Raw genomic sequence first — 22,785 nt, 5'->3', positions numbered from 1 at the left:
AGTTGCCGCCATGTCTCAGGTGGGCAAGGTAAGTATATACACCTGCCCCTGTGCCCGATTGTGCCCCAGGGTAGCACTGACTGTAGGGAGTATCCCGGGGCAACTGACCCGCCGCTGTGTCCGTATGTTCCCCAGGGAACTAGTGCGGGTAACTGTGACCAACTGCAGGGAAGCACCTCGGGATTTGTTATTCAACGGGGTCGTTTGTGCCAGTGGGGTGTTCTGGGAATTGTGGCTCCATGTACCCCCAGGAGCTGACACTCTATGTACCCCCAGGTACTCTATGTACCCCCAGGTACTCTATGTACCCCCAGGAGCTCTATGTACCCCCAGGTGCTCTATGTACCCCCAGGTACTCTATGTACCCCCAGGTACTCTATGTACCCCCAGGTGCTCTATGTACCCCCAGGTGCTCTATGTACCCCCAGGTACTCTATGTACCCCCAGGTACTCTATGTACCCCCAGGTGCTCTATGTACCCCCAGGTACTCTATGTACCCCCAGGTGCTCTATGTACCCCCAGGTGCTCTATGTACCCCCAGGTACTCTATGTACCCCCAGGTACTCTATGTACCCCCAGGAGCTGGCACTCTATGTACCCCCAGGTGCTCTATGTACCCCCAGGTACTCTATGTACCCCCAGGAGCTGGCACTCTATGTACCCCCAGGTGCTCTATGTACCCCCAGGTGCTCTATGTACCCCCAGGAGCTGGCACTCTATGTACCCCCAGGAGCTGACACTCTATGTACCCCCAGGAGCTGGCACTCTATGTACCCCCAGGAGCTGGCACTCTATGTACCCCCAGGAGCTGGCGCTCTATGTACCCCCAGGAGCTGGCGCTCTGTGTACCCCCAGGAGCTGGCGCTCTGTGTACCCCCAGGAAGCTGACACTCTGTGTACCCCCAGGAGCTGGCACTCTATGTACTTCCAGGAGCTCTATGTACCCCCAGGAGCTGGCACTCTATGTACCCCCAGGAGCTCTATGTACCCCCAGGAGCTGGCACTCTATGTACCCCCAGGAGCTCTATGTACCCCCAGGAGCTGGCACTCTATGTACCCCCAGGAGCTCTATGTACCCCCAGGAGCTGGCACTCTATGTACCCCCAGGAGCTGGCACTCCATGTACCCCCAGGAGCTGGCACTCTATGTACCCACAGGAAGCTGACACTCTGTGTACCCCCAGGAGCTGGCACTCTATGTACCCCCAGGAGCTGGCACTCCATGTACCCCCAGGAGCTGGCACTCTATGTACCCACAGGAAGCTGACACTCTGTGTACCCCCAGGAGCTGGCACTCTATGTACCCCCAGGAGCTTGCGCTCTATGTACCCCCAGGAGCTGACACTCTATGTACCCCCAGGAGCTGACACTCTATGTACCCCCAGGAGCTGACACTCTATGTACCCCCAGGAGCTGACACTCTATGTACCCCCAGGAGCTGACACTCTGTGTGGCCCAAGGAGCTGACACTCTGTGTAGCCCCAGGAGCTGACACTCTGTGGGGCCCTAGCGTTACCGTTAGAGTCTGTAGTCGATGAGACTCTATTTAACACCTTGTACAGTGGGTGTCCCTATACTGAAGAGCTTACAGTCTAATCCACAGCAGGACAGGTCTGTATGCGGCACAGCCATTAGGGGCCCCTCTCATACTTACCCCCAGTGCCACATTGGCTGAATAGCAAGTGCAGTATGAGCGGCCCTCCTGCACCCACTGAGCTGGGGGGCACTAACACTGGGGCTAATGGGGCTCATTGTGTTACAGGTGACGTTCCAGGAGGTGGCGCTGTACTTCTCCCGGGGGGAGTGGGAGCGGCTGAGTGAGGAGCAGAAGGAGCTGTACCGGGAGGTGATGTTGGACAATTACCAGCTGGTTCTGTCGCTCTGTGAGTATCATTAATTGCCCCCATAGGGGGAGCTTCCCACTGCCCCAGGCAGGAGCTTATTGCCCTGTGTGTGTTGCACTGCCTCCCGTAATTACCCTGCAGGTAATAGTGCTGGGGTGCCCCAGTGGTGCTGTGGGTTTGTCTCCCCCCCCTCCCCCACTCCACCATATAAACATGCCCCCCCCCCCCGCTCCACCATATAAACATGCGCCCCCCCCCCCGCTCCACCATATAAACATGCGGCCCCCCCCGCTCCACCATATAAACATGCGCCCCCCCGCTCCACCATATAAACATGCGCACCCCCCCCGCCCACCATATAAACATGCGCACCCCCCCGCTCCACCATATAAACATGCGCCCCCCCCGCTCCACCATATAAACATGCGCACCCCCCCGCCCACCATATAAACATGCGCACCCCCCCCGCTCCACCATATAAACATGCGCCCCCCCCGCTCCACCATATAAACATGCGCACCCCCCCCGCTCCACCATATAACATGCGCCCCCCCCGCTCCACCATATAAACATGCGCACCCCCCCCGCCCACCATATAAACATGCGCACCCCCCCGCTCCACCATATAAACATGCGCCCCCCCGCTCCACCATATAAACATGCGCACCCCCCCGCCCACCATATAAACATGCGCACCCCCCCCGCTCCACCATATAAACATGCGCCCCCCCCCCGCTCCACCATATAAACATGCGCCCCCCCCCGCTCCACCATATAAACATGCGCCCCCCCCGCTCCACCATATAAACATGCGCCCCCCCCCGCTCCACCATATAAACATGCGCCCCCCCCCCGCTCCACCATATAAACATGCGCCCCCCCCCCCGCTCCACCATATAAACATGCGCCCCCCCCCGCTCCACCATATAAACATGCGCCCCCCCCCCGCTCCACCATATAAACATGCGCCCCCCCCGCTCCACCATTTAAACATGCGCCCCCCCCCCCGCTCCACCATATAAACATGCGCCCGCCCCCCCGCTCCACCATATAAACATGCGCCCCCCCCCCCGCTCCACTATATAAACATGCGCCCCCCCCCTCATGCACCCCCCCCTCCTGCTACAGATTAACTCCCAGCTCCCCTGAGCGCTTGGGTGCTAGGGTGCTTGGGGACTTGGGAGCGGTGGGGTTGGAATATCACGGGTGGGGGCTCACCTTACCCTCCATGAGTGAGAGATAATGAGGCTTCGGCCAATTGGTGCTTTATGGCAATGAGAGGGGGAGAGGTGAATTTCCCCTTGAATCTGTGCTTGTTAGGGCTGAGTGGCTCAGTCAGAATCATGCCGCTCTACAGTGCCACAGTAATGACACGACTGCTTTCCCTCAATAGGTCGGCCTGAGATCATATCCAGAATTGTGCTGGGCCAGGAGCCGTGCATCGGCAGCCGGAGCAGTAGCGCAGGTACGTGCATTGGGCCTGGGGGGGGAAGTAACATGGCAGCTCTCACACTGCCCCCTGGCGGAACCTTGGGGTGTCGCTGCAGACTAAAATGGGTGAGTGTTGCGCTGTAGGGACTGAGCAGTAACCCTTAGCAACCAATAAGATGTTTGCTGTTAAACAGGTGACCAGTGCATGATTGGTTGCCATGGGTTACTGCTCCTGGGCAAACTTAGTGCTTTTTGTTACATATCCCCAGATGTCTCTCCTGTGGGACTTTCCATATCTCTCCATGTCGTTTGGGTCCCCGCAGGAGCAATAGGAATACTTTGCCTTTATTCAGGCGGGGGATCATTCTGGGCTGCTCCTGCTGAATTAAGCTGGTAGTTACTGGTAGGCCCCAGTCTGGTGGTACTGGTGCCCCCACAGCCACATTCCCCTCACCCTGGGGTGATCCCGCCGCAGGCTGCACAGCTGGTTCCATCACCAGTCACAAGGCTTTGCGGACATTATATAGATCAGACCACTTTGCTGATTACTGTATCCCCAGACCTTGCTGAGAAACGTGTGAATAAACATCAGTGGGATTCATTTGTTCTGTGTATTTTGTTCCGCAGAAGGGGGGCCAGCCAATGACAGGCTGCTGCCAACTGGGCCAGCTTCAGAACTGAGCCAAGAGAAGCGCCAGAGACGATACCCGAGGGTGAACCCACTGCGCTGGCTGCAGAGAGGAGGGAAGAGGAGAAAGAAATGGAGGCACAGGAGAAGCAGAGGAACCAGCGCCGAGTCCAACAATGGCAGCACCTTGCCCCCTCGGAACCCAAGTCCCAGTGGGACGTATTCAGAACAAAGTCGGGAAGTACAGAGGCCGGTGGAGGCCATAAAGCAATGTATCTCAGCGGCACAACCCTCTGCCCCAGGGCCGGGCATGACTTCTGGGCTCTACACAGGGCTCTGTATGAGGAAGGAGGTCCAGGCAGGTCAGGAGAAGGCGGAGACATCCACACCGGGCACACATGGTTCTGGCGGTCTGAGTGCAGGAGCAGAAACTGATGTAACGCTCTTCAGCGAAGGTCAGGGACTGTGCAGTGGGTCGGTCCCATTGGCCCAAATACGAGAAGAAGGTTCTGTTACAGCTGATGGAGCCGAGTGTTCCATGGGACCCAAAGATAAGGGTGTCGGAAGGTGGAGGCACGAAGGCAATAGTACCCAAGAGACGAGCTTTCCAAATGTCACCCTGAGGGAAAGTGAGGAAGAAAGGGACAATGTGGACAGGCCACTGATGGTAGAACCTACCGATAAGGCTGATGGAGAAGATGGACTTACCCCCAGAACCTACAAGCACAGACCATGGTGCCACAAGCACAGGGAACATAAGGTTGATAAAACTGTCAAAAATAGACTCTCGAGCTGCAGAGAGAAGCGCGTCACCTTCAATGAGGTGGTCACCATGGTTATATTTGAAGCTTGTGGTGGGAATGTCTCTGTTAGACCCAGCGGCAGAAGGAGCAGAAGCCCACCCATCAGAACTCTGGAACAGTGGACTCCCATCACACAAAGCCAGCCGCGTGCCAGTGTGGGAGCAGCGCAAACGCAGAGAAGCTCACAGTCATGGGGAGATCATCCGGCGGCGGCGGTGGGGGGGGATGAACACCAAGAAGCTGAAACTCGGAGCCAAGAGACAAAGAGAGAGAATATAGAGAGAGAAGAAAGGGAATGTTTAGCCCCAGATTCGAGAGAATGCAACTCAAACTGCTGTGGTCTAACCCTGAGCAACGGAACCCAAACTGCTCAACACCATTATGCCCACCATGATGTTCCGCCAGGAAGTGCCGGAGCCAATGAGAATTCACATGATGGGAATGATACTTGTGTTTCAGAACAGAGACAGCCCAGTGAAGCCTCGGGGCCTGGACAGAAAACGGAAACACAAAGACATTTTGGTGTGAGCTCAGAGGTCCAAAGTGGTCACATGATCTCTCAGACTGTTTGCCCCATGCGGAATAATGAGGTCTCTCAGAACCCTGGCAGCGCTCGTAACATTGCAGAACACGTGGAGCCCTGGGCCCCCCCTGGTAAATGCCCAGTCAGCAGCTCCAATGACTTTAGGCTTGATCTGAGTTCTTCCAGTGGGAAGATCTCTCCTGTAGAAGGTCAACAAATGGAGGCCAGATCCACGGATCAGTGTTTCTTAGACTCAACATCAAAGCAAAATGGCGCAGTGCCCAATCCTGACCAATGTATAAAAGCAGGGGAGGAGTATGGAGTCGGCTATAAGCATGCCGCCCAGCTTAGTGAGCACGTGACCCATCAGAAGGAATTCCAGGAGGCCACGTGCGCTTCTCCGGTGAAGAAAACAAGATGTTCCTCAGAGCGGGAACCGTACATGTGCAAAGTGTGTGGGAAGGTCTTCACTCGCCATTCCACCCTCATGCACCACCACAGCATCCACACCGGGGAGAAGCCATTTGTCTGCCAGCAATGTGGCAAATGCTTCCGGGACGCTAACAACCTGAAGGTGCACACGAGGTCCCACACCAAGGAGAAGCCCTACACTTGCCTGGAGTGCGGGAAGAGGTTTGGCCAGACGTCCTCCCTGGCGGTTCATCAGAGGACACACACGGACGAACGGCCCTTTCACTGCACCGACTGCGGCAAAAGCTTCACCGATCGTTCCACGCTCCTTCAGCACCAGAGGATCCACACCGGGGAGAAACCCTTCTCCTGCTCCTTTTGTGGCAAAAGGTTTACTCAGCAGGCCCACATTGGGCGGCACGAGAAGATCCACACGGGGGAGAGACCCTTTGGGTGCACGGTGTGCGGGAAACGCTTCATAGACCGCTCCAAGCTCATCAAACACGAGCGAATACACACGAGAGTAAAGGTCTGAATACTCACTAGGTACCCGAGTACAGTGTCCTGTAGGTACCGGCCTGAGGGCTATCAGTGAGTACTGTAGGTACCAGCTTGAGGGCTATCAGTGAGTACTGTAGGTACCAGCTTGAGGGCTATCAGTGAGTACTGTAGGTACCAGCTTGAGGGCTATCAGTGAGTACTGTAGGTACCAGCTTGAGGGCTATCAGTGAGTACTGTAGGTACCAGCTTGAGGGCTATCAGTGAGTACTGTAGGTACCAGCTTGAGGGCTATCAGTGAGTACTGTAGGTACCAGCTTGAGGGCTATCAGTGAGTACTGTAGGTACCAGCTTGAGGGCTATCAGTGAGTACTGTAGGTACCAGCTTGAGGGCTATCAGTGAGTACTGTAGGTTCCAGCTTGAGGGCTATCAGTGAGTACTGTAGGTACCAGCTTGAGGGCTATCAGTGAGTACTGTAGGTACCAGCTTGAGGGCTATCAGTGAGTACTGTAGGTACCGGCTTGAGGGCTATAAGTGAGTACTGTAGGTACCGGCCTGAGGGCTATCAGTGAGTACTGTAGGTACCGGCCTGAGGGCTATCAGTGAGTACTGTAGGTACCAGCTTGAGGGCTATCAGTGAGTACTGTAGGTACCAGCTTGAGGGCTATCAGTGAGTACTGTAGGTACCAGCTTGAGGGCTATCAGTGAGTACTGTAGGTACCAGCTTGAGGGCTATAAGTGAGTACTGTAGGTACCGGCCTGAGGGCTATCAGTGAGTACTGTAGGTACCAGCTTGAGGGCTATCAGTGAGTACTGTAGGTACCAGCTTGAGGGCTATCAGTAAGTACTGTAGGTACCAGCTTGAGGGCTATCAGTGAGTACTGTAGGTACCAGCTTGAGGGCTATCAGTGAGTACTGTAGGTACCAGCTTGAGGGCTATAAGTGAGTACTGTAGGTACCAGCTTGAGGGCTATCGGTGAGTACTGTAGGTACCAGCTTGAGGGCTATAAGTGAGTACTGTAGGTACCAGCTTGAGGGCTATCAGTGAGTACTGTACTTACCCCAGTTGAGGGTACCAGTGATGGTTACTGTACTTACCCCAGTTGAGGGTACCAGTGATGGTTACTGTACTTACCCCAGTTGAGGGTACCAGTGATGGTTACTGTACCTACCCCAGTTGAGGGTACCAGTGATGGTTACTGTACTTACCCCAGTTGAGGGTACCAGTGATGGTTACTGTACCTACCCCAGTTGAGGGTACCAGTGATGGTTACTGTACTTACCCCAGTTGAGGGTACCAGTGATGGTTACTGTACCTACCCCAGTTGAGGGTACCAGTGATGGTTACTGTACCTACCCCAGTTGAGGGTACCAGTGATGGTTACTGTACCTACCCCAGTTGAGGGTACCAGTGATGGTTACTGTACCTACCCCAGTTGAGGGTACCAGTGATGGTTACTGTACTTACCCCAGTTGAGGGTACCAGTGATGGTTACTGTACCTACCCCAGTTGAGGGTACCAGTGATGGTTACTGTACCTACCCCAGTTGAGGGTACCAGTGATGGTTACTGTACCTACCCCAGTTGAGGGTACCAGTGATGGTTACTGTACCTACCCCAGTTGAGGGTACCAGTGATGGTTACTGTACCTACCCCAGTTGAGGGTACCAGTGATGGTTACTGTACCTACCCCAGTTGAGGGTACCAGTGATGGTTACTGTACTTACCCCAGTTGAGGGTACCAGTGATGGTTACTGTACTTACTCCAGTTGAGGGTACCAGTGATGGTTACTGTACTTACCCCAGTTGAGGGTACCAGTGATGGTTACTGTACTTACCCCAGTTGAGGGTACCAGTGATGGTTACTGTACCTACCCCAGTTGAGGGTACCAGTGATGGTTACTGTACCTACCCCAGTTGAGGGTACCAGGGATGGTTACTGTACTTACCCCAGTTGAGGGTACCAGGGATGGTTACTGTACCTACCCCAGTTGAGGGTACCAGGGATGGTTACTGTACCTACCCCAGTTGAGGGTACCAGGGATGGTTACTGTACCTACCCCAGTTGAGGGTACCAGGGATGGTTACTGTACCTACCCCAGTTGAGGGTACCAGGGATGGTTACTGTACTTACCCCAGTTGAGGGTACCAGTGATGGTTACTGTATGTGGGGGGTAAGTGCAACTCTCAGGGCTACAGAAACATCAGTCACTTTTTAAAGATTTTATCATAATTTATTTATGGACAAAAGGACAAAACTTTTTATTATAAAGCGGTGAAATAACTTGAACTTGAAATAATGAGCTCTGTGTAAACAACCCTCTCCTGTCCATGTTCTTGTGACTGTTTTGGCAGATTTTCCCCAGGTATCTTCTGCACTGGAAACAATGGTTCCCGTTACTGGGGTGCCCATGGGTTGTTCATATTGATAGGTACGTCTAGCCAGAGCTTTAGCCATAGTGAGTGTGAGCTCTTCTGCCTAATGGCACACTTTAGTGCTGAGAAGAAGATCCCTCTTGGAATCCCTTGGCAGCTACTGCCCCACGGCACGGGTAACAAACCTGCAGATCTGACTGTGACCCCAGAAATCTGTATAACAGAACCTCAGTTCTCTGTTTAATGGACTCCCAGCCTTCCAGGTGTTTGCAGCAGCGCAGCCGAGCGAGGCCACTGTCTGATTATTATGTGGATAAAGAAATGTATATTTATTATTTATTGAATTTGTCATTGGGGAAAACATGAAGATTTTATGGTAAAACCAGTAAAACAGGTTCCCCCCGTGTGGGTACTGGGGGTCTGGGTACTGGGGGTCTGGGTGTTGGGGGTCTGGGTACTGGGGGTCTGGGTGTTGGGGGTCTGGGTGTTGGGGGTCTGGGTGTTGGGGGTCTGGGTGTTGGGGGTCTGGGTGTTGGGAGTCTGGGTGTTGGGAGTCTGGGTGTTGGGGGTCTGGGTACTGGGGGTCTGGGTGTTGGGAGTCTGGGTGTTGGGGGTCTGGGTACTGGGGGTCTGGGTGTTGGAGTCTGGGTGTTGGGAGTCTGGGTGTTGGGGTCTGGGTACTGGGGGTCTGGGTACTGGGGTTTTGGGTGTTGGGGGTCTGGGTGTTGGGGTCTGGGTGTTGGGGGTCTGGGTACTGGGGTGTTGGGGGTCTGGGTACTGGGGTGTTGGGGGTCTGGGTACTGGGGGTCTGGGTGTTGGGGGTCTGGGTACTGGGGGTCTGGGTGTTGGGGGTCTGGGTACTGGGGGTCTGGGTGTTGGGGGTCTGGGTACTGGGGGTCTGGGTACTGGGAGTCTGGGTGTTGGGGGTCTGGGTGTTGGGGGTCTGGGTGTTGGGAGTCTGGGTACTGGGGGTCTGGGTGTTGGGAGTCTGGGTACTGGGGGTCTGGGTACTGGGGGTCTGGGTACTGGGAGTCTGGGTGTTGGGGGTCTGGGTACTGGGGGTCTGGGTACTGGGGGTCTGGGTACTGGGGGTCTGGTGGGGGGGGTAGCAGGGCAGGAGCAATTGGACCTATGAATGCTGCCTGTTCCTATTGGGTATTGCGCTGCTCAGGCTTCTCATATCAGAACTGACCAACAAGGAGCCCAAATGGTTCTGAGATTCTTCTATGGGAAGTGGGTTGTACTGTGTGTTACATTATAGCTGCCCCTTACACCCCAGAAACATTGGGGCACATAGCTACCCCACCCACTGGGTAATATACCTAAGAGCAGTGGGTGGGTCAGGGCAGTGCCTGGGGCAGGGCAGTGGGTGGGTCAGGGCAGTGCCTGGGGCAGGTCTGTAGGTACGTGGGTGACATTTCAGCTGAGGTGGGGCAGTTAGCTGGGGCAGGTCTGTAGGTACGTGGGTGACATTTCAGCTGAGGTGGGGCAGTTAGCTGGGGCAGGTCTGTAGGTACGTGGGTGACATTCCAGCTGAGCTGGGGCAGTTAGCTGGGGCAGTTGTGAAAAATCAGAGACACTTGTAGTAAATTCAGTGCGGAGGCTGCACTTGTTTCACTTGGTTAACTGGTGGGGGAGGCAGAGAGAATGTACAGACTGAAGGCAGGAATGAGAAGGATAGGGGTAGGTATAGAGCCTATATACACCAGAGGGGGGTAGGTATAGAGTCTATATACACCAGAGGGGGGTAGGTATAGAGTCTATATACACCAGAGGGGGGTAGGTATAGAGTCTATATACACCAGAGGGGGGTAGGTATAGAGTCTATATACACCAGAGGGGGGTAGGTATAGAGTCTATATACACCAGAGGGGGTAGGTATAGAGTCTATATACACCAGAGGGGGGTAGGTATAGAGTCTATATACACCAGAGGGGGGTAGGTATAGAGTCTATATACACCAGAGGGGGGGTAGGTATAGAGTCTATATACACCAGAGGGGGGGTAGGTATAGAGCCTATATACACCAGAGGGGGGTAGGTATAGAGCCTATATACACCAGAGGGGGGTAGGTATAGAGCCTATATACACCAGAGGGGGGTAGGTATAGAGTCTATATACACCAGAGGGGGGTAGGTATAGAGTCTATATACACAAGAGGGGGGTAGGTATAGAGTCTATATACACCAGAGGGGGGGTAGGTATAGAGTCTATATACACCAGAGGGGGGGTAGGTATAGAGCCTATATACACCAGAGGGGGGGTAGGTATAGAGTCTATATACACAAGAGGGGGGGTAGGTATAGAGCCTATATACACCAGAGGGGGGTAGGTATAGAGTCTATATACACCAGAGGGGGGTAGGTATAGAGTCTATATACACCAGAGGGGGGTAGGTATAGAGTCTATATACACCAGAGGGGGGTAGGTATAGAGCCTATATACACCAGAGGGGGGTAGGTATAGAGCCTATATACACCAGAGGGGGGTACAGACAAGCCAGATACACAGGGAAGTGGGGGGAGATGCAGTTCCGCTACATGCGCAGTTCAGTGGGGGGAGGAAGGAATAGGCTGGGGGGGGGCAAGGCTACAGATAATGGGGGGCAGGAGCAGAGCAGGTGAGGGAAAGGCTTTGGGGGGGGTGTTACAAAAGCCACAGATTTAGGGGAGCAGCAAGACAAGTCTAGACAAGTACAGAGAAGGGGGAGAACTGACAGGGGAGTAAATTGGGGAGAGCGGAAATGAGAGAACAGATATGGGGGGGGGAGGTGAATGGAGAAAAAGGGGGGAGCACAGCCCAGAGGGAAGGGGGGGGCACGGCCCAGAGGGAAGGGGGGGGGCACGGCCCAGAGGGAAGGGGGGGGGCACGGCCCAGAGGGAAGGGGGGGGGGCACGGCCCAGAGGGAAGGGGGGGGGCACGGCCCAGAGGGAAGGGGGGGGCACGGCCCAGAGGGAAGGGGGGGGCACGGCCCAGAGGGAAGGGGGGGAGGGGGAGAATGGAAGGAGGAGGGGGGGGCGGGAGGGAGAGACAGTGGGGGGAGAAGAGTTAGAAGCCCCCCCCTGCCTGACAGATGGGATTGGCTGGGAATGAACCAAGGGGAGTGGGGAGAGAAGTCAGAGAGGCGCCCGGGAATACGAGACTGCAGGGGAGAGACAGCGGGGAATGTGAGTAGGTACAGGGGGTACAATGTATTGGGGGGCACAGGGTATATTCTGTACCCCACATGGAATCAGCCCCGGGCCCCTCCAGCAGGGGAATGGGGGTCTGTAATGCAGAACTGCAGGGGGGGGTCCCTGTAATGGGTCATTATTATAATATATATAGATAACCACAGGGGGGTCCCACTAAATTAGGGGGTATGGCAGGTAAGCCATAAGGGGCACACCTTCAGGTAATACAAGAGGTAGCGTATTGGGGGTACAGTGAGTGCAGGTTACCCTGTCCCCCACATGGAATCAGACTCAGGGGCCCTCCTGTAGGGGGAGAGGGGGGGCCTTTGCAGAATGGGGGTGAGAGGACAGGGGTCCCTCTCTATCCATATTGGGGGGGCCGGGAAGACTGGGGTTTCTGTCCCTAATGGGAGGGGGGGCTGAGTAGAAATCAGAGAGACGTGGGAGGGCACACTCAATACACACTCACGGGAGGGCACACTCAATACACGCTCACGGGTGAGAACATAGGGACCCTGAGGGTAAATTAAGAGTCTGTGGGCAGACAGGGGGCCCAGTTGTTGGTGTAGTGAGGGGGGGCAACAACTAAGAACATGCAAACTATCAGCTCATAGGATCCTCTTTACTGCTGGTGTCTCCCCTTCCCCACAGGTGCCCCCCACAGCAACATAGAGCAGTATCTGGGGGGAAGGGGGTCACTCACTGGGTGTGAGTGGAATAAAAAGTAATTGAGTGAGTGACAGGAGGTTACGGTAGTCTGTATGGGAAGGGACAGAGCCAAAGGGTGAGTGACAGGAGGTTACAGTAGTCTGTATGGGTAAGGGCCGGAGCCAAAGGGTAAGTGGCAGGAGGTTACAGTAGTCTGTATGGGAAGGGCCAAAGCCAGAGGGTGAGTGACAGGAGGTTATAGTAGTCTGTATGGGAAGGGCCAGAGCCAAAGGTTGAGTGATAGGAGGTTACAGTAGTCTGTATGGGAAGGGACAGAGCCAAAGGTTGAGTGACAGGAGGTTACAGTAGTCTGTATGGGAAGGGACAGAGCCAAAGGTTGAGTGACAGGAGGTTACAGTAGTCTGTATGGGAAGGGCCGGAGCCAAAGGGTGAGTGACAGGAGGTTACAGTAGTCTGTATGGGAAGGGCCGGAGCCAAAGGTTGAGTGACAGGAGGTTACAGTAGTCTGTATGGGAAGGGCCGGAGCCAAAGGGTGAGTGACAGGAGGTAACAGTAGTCTGTATGGGAAGGGCTGGAGCCAAAGAGTGAGTGACAGGAGGTTACAATAGTCTGTATGGGAAGGGCCGGAGCCAAAGGGTGAGTGACAGGAGGTTACAGTAGTCTGTATGGGAAGGGCCGGAGCTAAAGGGTGAGTGACAGGAGGTTACAGTAGTCTGTATGGGAAGGGACAGAGCCAAAGGGTGAGTGACAGGAGGTTACAGTAGTCTGTATGGGAAGGGCCAGAGCCAAAGGGTGAGTGACAGGAGGTTACAGTAGTCTGTATGGGAAGGGCCGGAGCCAAAGGGTGAGTGACAGGAGGTTACAGTAGTCTGTATGGGAAGGCCCAGAGCCAAAGGGTGAGTGACAGGAGGTTACAGTAGTCTGTATGGGAAGGCCCAGAGCCAAAGGGTGAGTGACAGGAGGTTACAGTAGTCTGTATGGGAAGGGCCAGAGCCAAAGGGTGAGTGATAGGAGGTTACAGTAGTCTGTATGGGAAGGGACAGAGCCAAAGGGTGAGTGACAGGAGGTTACAGTAGTCTGTATGGGAAGGGCCGGAGCCAAAGGGTGAGTGACAGGAGGTTACAGTAGTCTGTATGGGAAGGGCCGGAGCCAAAGGGTGAGTGACAGGAGGTTACAGTAGTCTGTATGGGAAGGGCCGGAGCCAAAGGGTGAGTGACAGGAGGTTACAGTAGTCTGTATGGGAAGGTGGCTACTGTCGGCCCTGTGACAGTACTTTACATGTTTGTGACTCCTCCTCTGGGGTGCCAGAACCTACTGGAACATTACTGGATCCAACCAGGACAAAGTGAGGGACCTCCAGTTAGTAACAGGTTCCTCGGGTTAGTAACAGGGCCCTCAAGTTAGTAACAGGGCCCTCAGGTTAGTAACAGGGCCCTCAGGTTAGTAATAGGGCCCTCAGGTTAGTAATAGGGCCCTCAGGTTAGTAACAGGGCCCACGGGTTAGTAACAGGTCCCTCGGGTTAGTAACAGGTCCCTCGGGTTAGTAACAGGTGCCTCGGGTTAGTAACAGGTCCCTGGGGTTAGTAATAGGGCCCTTGGGTTAGTAACAGGTCCCTCAGATTAGTAACAGGGTCCTCAGGTTATTAATAGGGCCCTTGGGTTAGTAACAGATCCCTCAGGTTAGTAATAGGGCCCTCATGTAAGTAACAGGACTCACGGGTTAGTAACAGGGCCCACGGGTTAGTAACAGGGCCCTCGGGTTAGTAACAGGGCCCTCGGGTTAGTAACAGGGCCCTCGGGTTAGTAACAGGGCCCTCGGGTTAGTAACAGGGCCCTCGGGTAGTAACAGGGCCCTCGGGTTAGTAACAGGGCCCTCGGGTTAGTAACAGGGCCCTCGGGTTAGTAACAGGGCCCTCGGGTTAGTAACAGGGCCCTCGGGTTAGTAACAGGGCCCTCGGGTTAGTAACAGGGCCCTCGGGTTAGTAACAGGGCCCTCGGGTTAGTAACAGGGCCCTCGGGTTAGTAACAGGGCCCTCGGGTTAGTAACAGGGCCCTCGGGTTAGTAACAGGGCCCTCGGGTTAGTAACAGGGCCCTTGAGCTCACCTCCCTCAAAATATCCAAGATCTTCTTTCCTCCATCATGAAATTCTACATGATCTGGCCCCCCCCCCCCCCCCACACACTCCCGCCAATGGTCAGATCAGATTAGCCGAGTGCATACATTTATGGTTGGTTCCCTCAGAGCTTAATGGTCAAACTCTTTCTCCTTAGGTTTTGGTGGCTCCTCAGAGGAGGAGGAGCTTATCCCAAGGGACATAACTAAAGCCAGAGTGGGACCCAGGGGTCAGTGGGAATCAGGAACCAGGAAGTGAGTGGTGGGACAGAAATTCCTTCCCCTAAGGAGAAATAGTCCCAGCTGGTAAAGCCAGAGAATTTGGCAACTGAACAGCCAATCAGAGCAGAGGCTGTACTGGGCCTGTGGGGGACAGATATTGAGGGCACCAATACAGTAGAAATGGGTCTCATCTCTAATGGTTCCAGAAAGCCCCCCAATAAGCTCCAGCTGGAGACCCACAGGAAAAGCCACAGTGGGGCAAAACCCTATGTGTGCAAGGACTGCGGGAAGGTCTTCAACTGGGCCTCCAAACTGGCCGAACACCAAGTCACCCACTCGGGAAAGAGGCCCTTCCCCTGCACGGAATGTTGGCGGAGATTCACCCGCAAGGAGCACCTCCTGAGGCACCGGAAGGTCCACACCGGGGAGAAACCATTCACCTGCCCAGAATGTGGGAAAAGCTTCAGCCGCAAGGAGCACCTGGTCAGGCACCGCGAGGCCAAGGCGGCCGTGGGTGGAGGCCATAGCAACGGCACCGGGTCAGTACCAGGCAAGTGCCTCCTGATGTCAGTTGTCTACTTCATCAGCCCATTGGCTATTGTAAAAACATCTGACCAATCACCTGTGATTATTCAGTGACCCATGTGACCCTAGCTTTAGGTCAAGGATGTTCCTTGTCTCTAACTTGATTCCCCCACACAGATATTTCCATCATCAAACTGGAGGTGACGTCCGACATAGAGGGGGAGGAGCCACCCCGTAGCGCCGAGGAACTCAGGGATTCGCCAACAACTGCCCCAGGTAACAATAAAGTCAGCTGATCTATATCTGAGATTAAAAAAAAATCTTAAAGTGGGCTGGCTCTAAGTCTTCCCACAGAATGATGTCACAGCGTGATGTCATATAGGCTTTACAGTCATTAAGTTGGAGTTTCACCATGGAGCCCTTCTGGGTCTGGTGCCTCGGGGCCAAATAAATCTGCCCTTGTTAGAAGGTTGGCCCAGTGTTGGGCCCAGTGTTGGTCTCAGTGTTGGGCTCAGTGTTGGACCCAGTGTTGGACCCAGTGTTGGGCCCAGTGTTGGGCCCAGTGTTGGTCCCAGTGTTGGTCCCAGTGTTGGACCCAGTGTTGGTCCCAGTGTTGGTCCCAGTGTTGGTCCCAGTGTTGGACCCAGTGTTGGACCCAGTGTTGGGCCCAGTGTTGGACCCAGTGTTGGGCCCAGTGTTGGTCCCAGTGTTGGGCCCAGTGTTGTACGGTGGGGGGGTTGGGACCATCCAAGTCTTTGCAGTTGGTCTCGTTGAGTAGAGTTCTGTGTCCGGTGGAATTCCCAATAAGCCAACCTGGGGTGCCAGTAGTTTGGGGTCCCTTCCAATACGGAGCCCCCGCTGGGCACTGCCCGGCCATATGTAGAAAGTCTGCCCCCCCGCCCTACATCTCATTGCCCCCCACCAGGGCTCCCATGTCAATAGGCTTCCTATGGCGAGTGGTGGTTACTGCTAACAATACCTTCCATTCTAGATACCCCCGTTGGGGCACAATCTGGCATTCTCACAGCCGGGGTCAAGCGGGAACCAGAGGAAGACCTGCTGTCTCTAGAGCCCAATCTGCCCCCGGTCCCTGCCCCTGGCCCCACTCTATTGCACCATGAAATAAGCGGCACCCAGTGCCTGAGTTATTACATAGAACAGCGCCCCCTAGAGGCCCCTCCCAGCAGGATGAGGAGGAGCTCCCTGGGGAGGAAGATGTACATCTGCATGCAGTGTGGCCGCGTCACCCCCAACAAGTCCAACTACCTGAGGCACCTGAGGACCCACACGGGGGAGAAACCCTATACCTGCCCTGAGTGTGGGAGGAGCTACATTCAGAGCTCGCAGCTGGCGTTGCACATTCAAATCCACATGGGGGAGAAACCCTATACCTGCCCTGAGTGTGGCAAAACCTTCAGCCACAGCTCCCAGCTCTGTACCCACCGCAAGAGCCACACGGGGGAGAAACCCTATACCTGCCCTGAGTGTGGCAAAACCTTCAGCCACAGCTCCCAGCTCTGTACCCACCGCAAGAGCCACACGGGGGAGAAACCCTATACCTGCCCTGAGTGTGGCAAAACCTTCAGCCACAGCTCCCAGCTCTGTACCCACCGCAAGAGCCACACGGGGGAGAAACCCTATACCTGCCCTGAGTGTGGCAAAACCTTCAGCCACAGCTCCCAGCTCTGTACCCACCGCAAGAGCCACACGGGGGAGAAACCCTATACCTGCCCTGAGTGTGGCAAAACCTTCAGCCACAGCTCCCAGCTCTGTACCCACCGCAAGAGCCACACGGGGGAGAAACCCTATACCTGCCCTGAGTGTGGCAAAACCTTCAGCCGCAGCTCCCAGCTCTGTACCCACCGCAAGAGCCACACGGGGGAGAAACCCTATACCTGCCCTGAGTGTGGCAAAACCTTCAGCCGCAGCTCCCAGCTCTGTACCCACCGCAAGAGCCACACGGGGGAGAAACCCTATACCTGCCCTGAGTGTGGCAAAACCTTCAGCCGCAGCTCCCAGCTCTGTACCCACCGCAAGAGCCACACGGGGGAGAAACCATTCAGCTGCCGGGAGTGTGGGAAGCGTTTCGGCCGCTACTCGCAGGCGCTGATCCACTTGCGCAGCCACACGGGGGAGAAACCCTACGCCTGCCCCCAGTGCGCCAAAGCCTTCGGTGACAAGAAGCATTTAACGAGACACCAGATGTCCCACTCCGGTGAGAGACCCTTCCCCTGCCCCCGGTGCGGAAAGAGCTTTCGCCGGAAAGAGCACCTGAGCCGCCATCAGAAAATGAGGGGTCCCCACTGCTTCCTGAACCCCACAAAGGGTAAGTTACCCCCCAAGAAAATGTGTGAGAGTGAATATTAGTGTTTGGCTTATTACCTTAATACCCTTGCCCCGGAGTATAACGATGTGTCTTTTGCCCTGGGGTATTACAATGTGTCCTTTGCCCCGGGGTATATAACAAGCATTGGGGGTACATTGATTGGTTGACTGATTGGGAAGTACTGGCTGGGGGTACATTGATTGGTTGATTAATTGGGAAGTACTGGCTGGGGGTTCATTGATTGGTTGATTTATTGGGAAGTACTGGCTGGGGGTTCATTGATTGGTTGGGAAGTACTGGCTGGGGGTTCATTGATTGGTTGGGAAGTACTGGCTGGGGGTTCATTGATTGGTTGGGTAGTACTGGCTGGGGGTTCATTGATTGGTTGGGTAGTACTGGCTGGGGGTTCATTGATTGGTTGGGAAGTACTGGCTGGGGGTTCATTGATTGGTTGGGTAGTACTGGCTGGGGGTTCATGGGAATATGCACCTTGTTTCTCGGCTCCTGTTGCTGTGGGGTATCGGGGTATCGGGGTATCTCATATAACCCCTGTACCCCTCCCACAGGTCGGCAGAAGAGAGAGTGGACGTGGCATCTCCATGCAAAGCCCAAGGCGCCGGGACCGGTGGTGGGTAATGAGGTGGCGCCACTGTATCTGGGAGGGGAGAACCTCAGGGACCCGTTGGGTGCCCCTCAGATTAACCCTTTGCAGCTGCTGCCCCCCCATTCAGTAGGTACCAGTAGGCAGGGCAGGAGTGCGGGGGTGAAGGCACTGGGCAGGGGCCACAAGCAGAAGAAGTGCCCGTTCCTGTGCCCGGCCTGCGGCAAAGGCTTCAGTAGCAAATCCAACTACCAGCGCCATTACAGAACCCACACGGGGGAGAAGCCCTTTATCTGCCCCCAGTGTGGCAAGGGATTTGCCCAAAGCTCCCAGCTTGGCACCCACCTGAGGATCCACACGGGGGAGAAGCCTTACTGCTGCGCCGACTGTGCCAAGAGGTTTCGGCAGAACTCCCAGCTGGTTACCCACCGTAGGACCCACACCGGGGAGAAACCATACACCTGCCCGGAGTGTGGGAGGAGCTTCACTCGATACGCGCACTTTGCCACCCACCAGAGGAGCCACAAAGGGGGGACCCTGTACCCCTGTACTGAGTGCGGCAAGAGCTTCACCCGCAGCTCCTGGCTCGGCAAACACCAGAGAAGCCACAGCGGGGAGAGACCCTACGGCTGCTCCGAGTGCCCCAAGCGCTTCAACCAGAAGGAGCTCCTTGTCCGGCACCAGCGCTCCCATACGGGCGAGAGGCCCTACCCCTGCCCCAACTGTGCCAAAGGCTTTAGTAGGAAGGAGCATCTGCTGCGGCACCAGAGACTGGGGGGTCGGTGCTCCCACAATGCCCAGGCCTGACCCCCTCTCTTTGCCTTAGCAACGGGGAGACCACCCCGACCCTCAAGTGCCCGGGGGGCCCAGTCCTAGGCCAATGTTCTGCCTACTGGTTATTGTTTCTTCTTATTTCCCCTTTAATCCCTAAAGCTGGCCGTATACTGGCCAATAATATCTGCCCACTCCCTACAGACAGAGCTGGCAGCTTATTGGCCAGTGTTTGGGGCCCAATGATGGTTCTGGGCAGATATCAATCCAGTGAAGAAATGGTCCAATAAGGAGTGTTGGTGCCTTGATGCAGTCTTTGCCCAACAGGTCTCCATAGACCCCACTGTATCCCCTCTGGCCAATGATCAGAGCGGCTCAGTTCAGTGTGGGTGTGTGGGTAACCAATCAGAGCCCAGATCAGTTATTTGGGGGCCGGATGAGTGGATCAGGCAGTGTATGGGCATGGGAATGGGGTACTTGCTGAATGCCGGGTTGGACTGGCGGGTATGGGGGTGAGTTGGGTTATGGGGCTCAGTACTGTTAGTTCTATTGCCCCCAGACTTTGGGTGGTGCCACTTACAGTTTGGGGTGACGGCACAGTTTGGGGTGCCACTTACAGTTTGGGGTGACGGCACAGTTTGGGGTGCCACTTACAGTTTGGGGTGCCGGCACAGTTTGGGGTGCCACTTACAGTTTGGGGTGCCGGCACAGTTTGGGGTTACGGCACAGTTTGGGGTGACGGCACAGTTTGGGATGCCACTTACAGTTTGGGGTGCCGGCACAGTTTGGGGTTACGGCACAGTTTGGGGTGACGGCACAGTTTGGGGTGCCACTTACAGTTTGGGGTGACGGCACAGTTTGGGGTGCCACTTACAGTTTGGCGTGACGGCACAGTTTGGGGTGCCACTTACAGTTTGGGGTGACGGCACAGTTTGGGGTGACACTTACAGTTTGGGGTGCCGGCACAGTTTGGGGTGACACTTACAGTTTGGGGTGCCGGCACAGTTTGAGGTGACACTTACAGTTTGGGGTGACGGCACAGTTTGGGGTGACGGCACAGTTTGGGGTGACGGCACAGTTTGGGGTGACGGCACAGTTTGGGGTGACATAGTTTGGGGTGCCACTTACAGTTTGGGGTGCCACTTACAGTTTGGGGTGCCGGCACAGTTTGGGGTGCCGGCACAGTTTGGGGTGACACTTACAGTTTGGGGTGACGGCACAGTTTGGGGTGACACTTACAGTTTGGGGTGCCGGCACAGTTTGGGGTGCCACTTACAGTTTGGGGTGACGGCACAGTTTGGGGTGACACAGTTTGGGGTGACGGCACAGTTTGGGGTGCCACTTACAGTTTGGGGTTACGGCACAGTTTGGGGTTACGGCACAGTTTGGGGTGCCACTTACAGTTTGGGGTTACGGCACAGTTTGGGGTTACGGCACAGTTTGGGGTGCCACTTACAGTTTGGGGTGACGGCACAGTTTGGGATGACACTTACAGTTTGGGGTGACGGCACAGTTTGGGGTGACACTTACAATTTGGGGTGACGGCACAGTTTGGGGTGACACTTACAATTTGGGGTGACGGCACAGTTTGGGGTGTCACTTACAGTTTGGGGTGACGGCACAGTTTGGGGTGCCACTTACAGTTTGGGGTGCCGGCCCAGTTTGTGCATTGGGTTGGGGCTAAAGAAATGGACCCACCCAGGGCCCCCCCGGAGGCTTTGTGTCCCCAATAAACATTGGCCCTGGTGATGTACTGGTTTGGGTTTGTACTGATCCTGAGGCAGCCGCTTGGGTTCATTAGTGGCCCTGTAACTGGGATATAGAATAGTCCCTGCCCCAAGAGCTTGCAGTCCATGTATAATTAGGGTCCTGCCCCACTGACAGTCGGAATGTTACCCACAATGCCCTGGGGCTCCTTTGGATTTGCCATGCCGGCACAGAGCCAACATTTCCCAGAATGCTCAGTAAAAGGGGCGGATTCCCAAACAAACCTGCGGGTTATTTCCCAGTGAATAAACGTGCGAGGGACACGGGCACTTGTGCAACACCAACGTTTCTGCACTTTGGAACCAAACAGGAGCAGCGGGTTCATTGGTTCCTGAGCTTTGGGTGCAGGTTCCCTCGGGTGCCAATTAAAGGGGAACTAACACCTGAGAAGGAATAGAGTGACAGATGTCAAGGGACTGTGCAGCCCAAGTCCCCCCCTCTTTCGTTGCCCCACAAGCTCTTTTCAGAACAAACATTAAATATGGAATTTATCTCGGCACTTTTGCACTTTTCTTTACATATTTCAGTTTTATGCCGCTAATATCATGGGATTTCCCATTGCTGCTCAGCACCGCGCCCCCCCCCCTCTGAGCCGCACCTGGGGGCCCCCCTGTGTCAGTGACTATATCCCCGGGCTCAGCACTGGGGGGGGACACATGATATTAGCAGCCCCCCAACTCCCCCCCATACAGACCGGAACCTTCACTCGTTACAAATCATTTTATTCCCCAATATTTATCCAATTTCCCTTCTTTCTGAGAATGAACTCACTGCTGGGGGGCAAACAGGTACATGTGATCTCTCCACAGCCAATCACAGCACAGACACACAGACTGGCCGGGGGCAGAATAACAGAACCAGTACCCTATGGGCTTTGTCCTTAGCAGAACGTCCGGCCCAGACTGGCCAGCAATATGCAGGGGGCACCGCTGGGGTAACTGCTGTAAGAAACTGCTCATATTGGGGGGCAATATACATATTTATGTGTTATATACTGAGTATGGGGGAGTTCTACTGATTATCTGGGGGGGAACTTGGGGGAGCATCTGGGAGAGCACCTGGGGGTGCACCTGGGGGGAGCATCTGAGGGAGCACCTGGGGGAGCATCTGGGGGAGCACCTGGGGGAGCATCTGGGGGAGCATCTGAGGGAGCACCTGGGGGAGCATCTGAGGGAGCACCTGGGAGAGCACCTGGGGGAGCATCTGGGGGAGCATCTGAGGGAGCACCTGGGGGAGCATCTGAGGGAGCATCTGAGGGAGCACCTGGGGGAGCACCTGAGGGAGCATCTGAGGGAGCATCTGAGGGAGCATCTGAGGGAGAACCTGGGGGAGCATCTGAGGGAGCATCTGAGGGAGCATCTGAGGGAGAACCTGGGGGAGCATCTGAGGGGAGCACCTGGGGGGGCATCTGAGGGAGCACCTGGGGGGAGCATCTCAGGGAGCACCTGGGGGAGCACCTGAGGGAGCATCTGGGGGAGCATCTGGGGGAGCATCTGAGGGAGCATCTGAGGGAGCATCTGAGGGAGCATCTGGGGGAGCATCTGAGGGAGCATCTGAGGGAGCATCTGAGGGAGCATCTGGGAGAGCACCTGGGGGAGCATCTGGGGGAGCATCTGAGGGAGCACCTGGGAGACCACCTGGGGGAGCACCTGAGGGAGCATCTGAGGGAGCACCTGGGGGAGCACCTGGGGGAGCATCTGAGGGAGCAACTGGGGGAGCATCTGAGGGAGCACCTGGGGGAGCATCTGAGGGAGCACCTGAGGGAGCACCTGAGGGAGCATCTGGGGGGAGCATCTGGGGGAGCATCTGAGGGAGCACCTGAGGGAGCACCTGAGGGAGCATCTGGGAGAGCATCTGGGGGAGCATCTGAGGGAGCACCTGGGGGGAGCATCTGAGGGAGCACCTGGGGGAGCACCTGGGGGAGCATCTGAGGGAGCCCCTGGGGGAGTAACTGGGGGAGCATCTGAGGGAGCATCTGAGGGAGCACCTGGGGGAGCATATGGGAGAGCACCTGGGGGAGCACCTGGGGGAGCATCTGAGGGAGAACCTGGGGGAGCATCTGAGGGAGCACCTGAGGGAGCACCTGAGGGAGCATCTGAGGAA

At 55.6% G+C, this 22,785-nt stretch overlaps 1 protein-coding gene across 1 annotated transcript; it reads left to right on the top strand.

Annotated features, from left to right (window-relative positions):
* The first annotated feature begins 1,642 nt into the window (after window positions 1-1,642).
* LOC100486443 (zinc finger protein Xfin-like) lies at window positions 1,643-21,181 on the top strand. The gene is made up of 8 exons (XM_031903940.1): window positions 1,643-1,883; window positions 3,238-3,309; window positions 3,903-6,173; window positions 14,629-14,687; window positions 14,768-15,242; window positions 15,395-15,493; window positions 16,209-17,543; window positions 18,110-21,181. Exons 1-8 carry the CDS (start codon window positions 1,742-1,744, stop codon window positions 18,949-18,951), a joined length of 5,295 nt encoding a protein of 1,764 aa, XP_031759800.1. The 5' UTR covers window positions 1,643-1,741; the 3' UTR covers window positions 18,952-21,181.
* The last annotated feature ends 1,604 nt before the right edge of the window (window positions 21,182-22,785 follow it).

Source organism: Xenopus tropicalis, chromosome 6 (assembly GCF_000004195.4).
Source record: "Xenopus tropicalis strain Nigerian chromosome 6, UCB_Xtro_10.0, whole genome shotgun sequence".
Classification (NCBI taxonomy): domain Eukaryota; kingdom Metazoa; phylum Chordata; class Amphibia; order Anura; family Pipidae; genus Xenopus; species Xenopus tropicalis.
This window is presented reverse-complemented; position numbering and strand designations above follow the sequence as displayed.

What these genes read in the sequence shown, in the direction of transcription:
- LOC100486443 (XM_031903940.1), top strand. Translation starts at nt 1,742, where the DNA reads ATGGGGCTCATTGTGTTACAGGTGACGTTCCAGGAGGTGGCGCTGTAC. An exon ending in GGGACATAACTAAAGCCAGA is followed by an intron (nt 14,688 to 14,767) that starts GTGGGACCCAGG and finishes AAGGAGAAATAG; the next exon opens with TCCCAGCTGGTAAAGCCAGA. An exon ending in CGGCACCGGGTCAGTACCAG is followed by an intron (nt 15,243 to 15,394) that starts GCAAGTGCCTCC and finishes TCCCCCACACAG; the next exon opens with ATATTTCCATCATCAAACTG.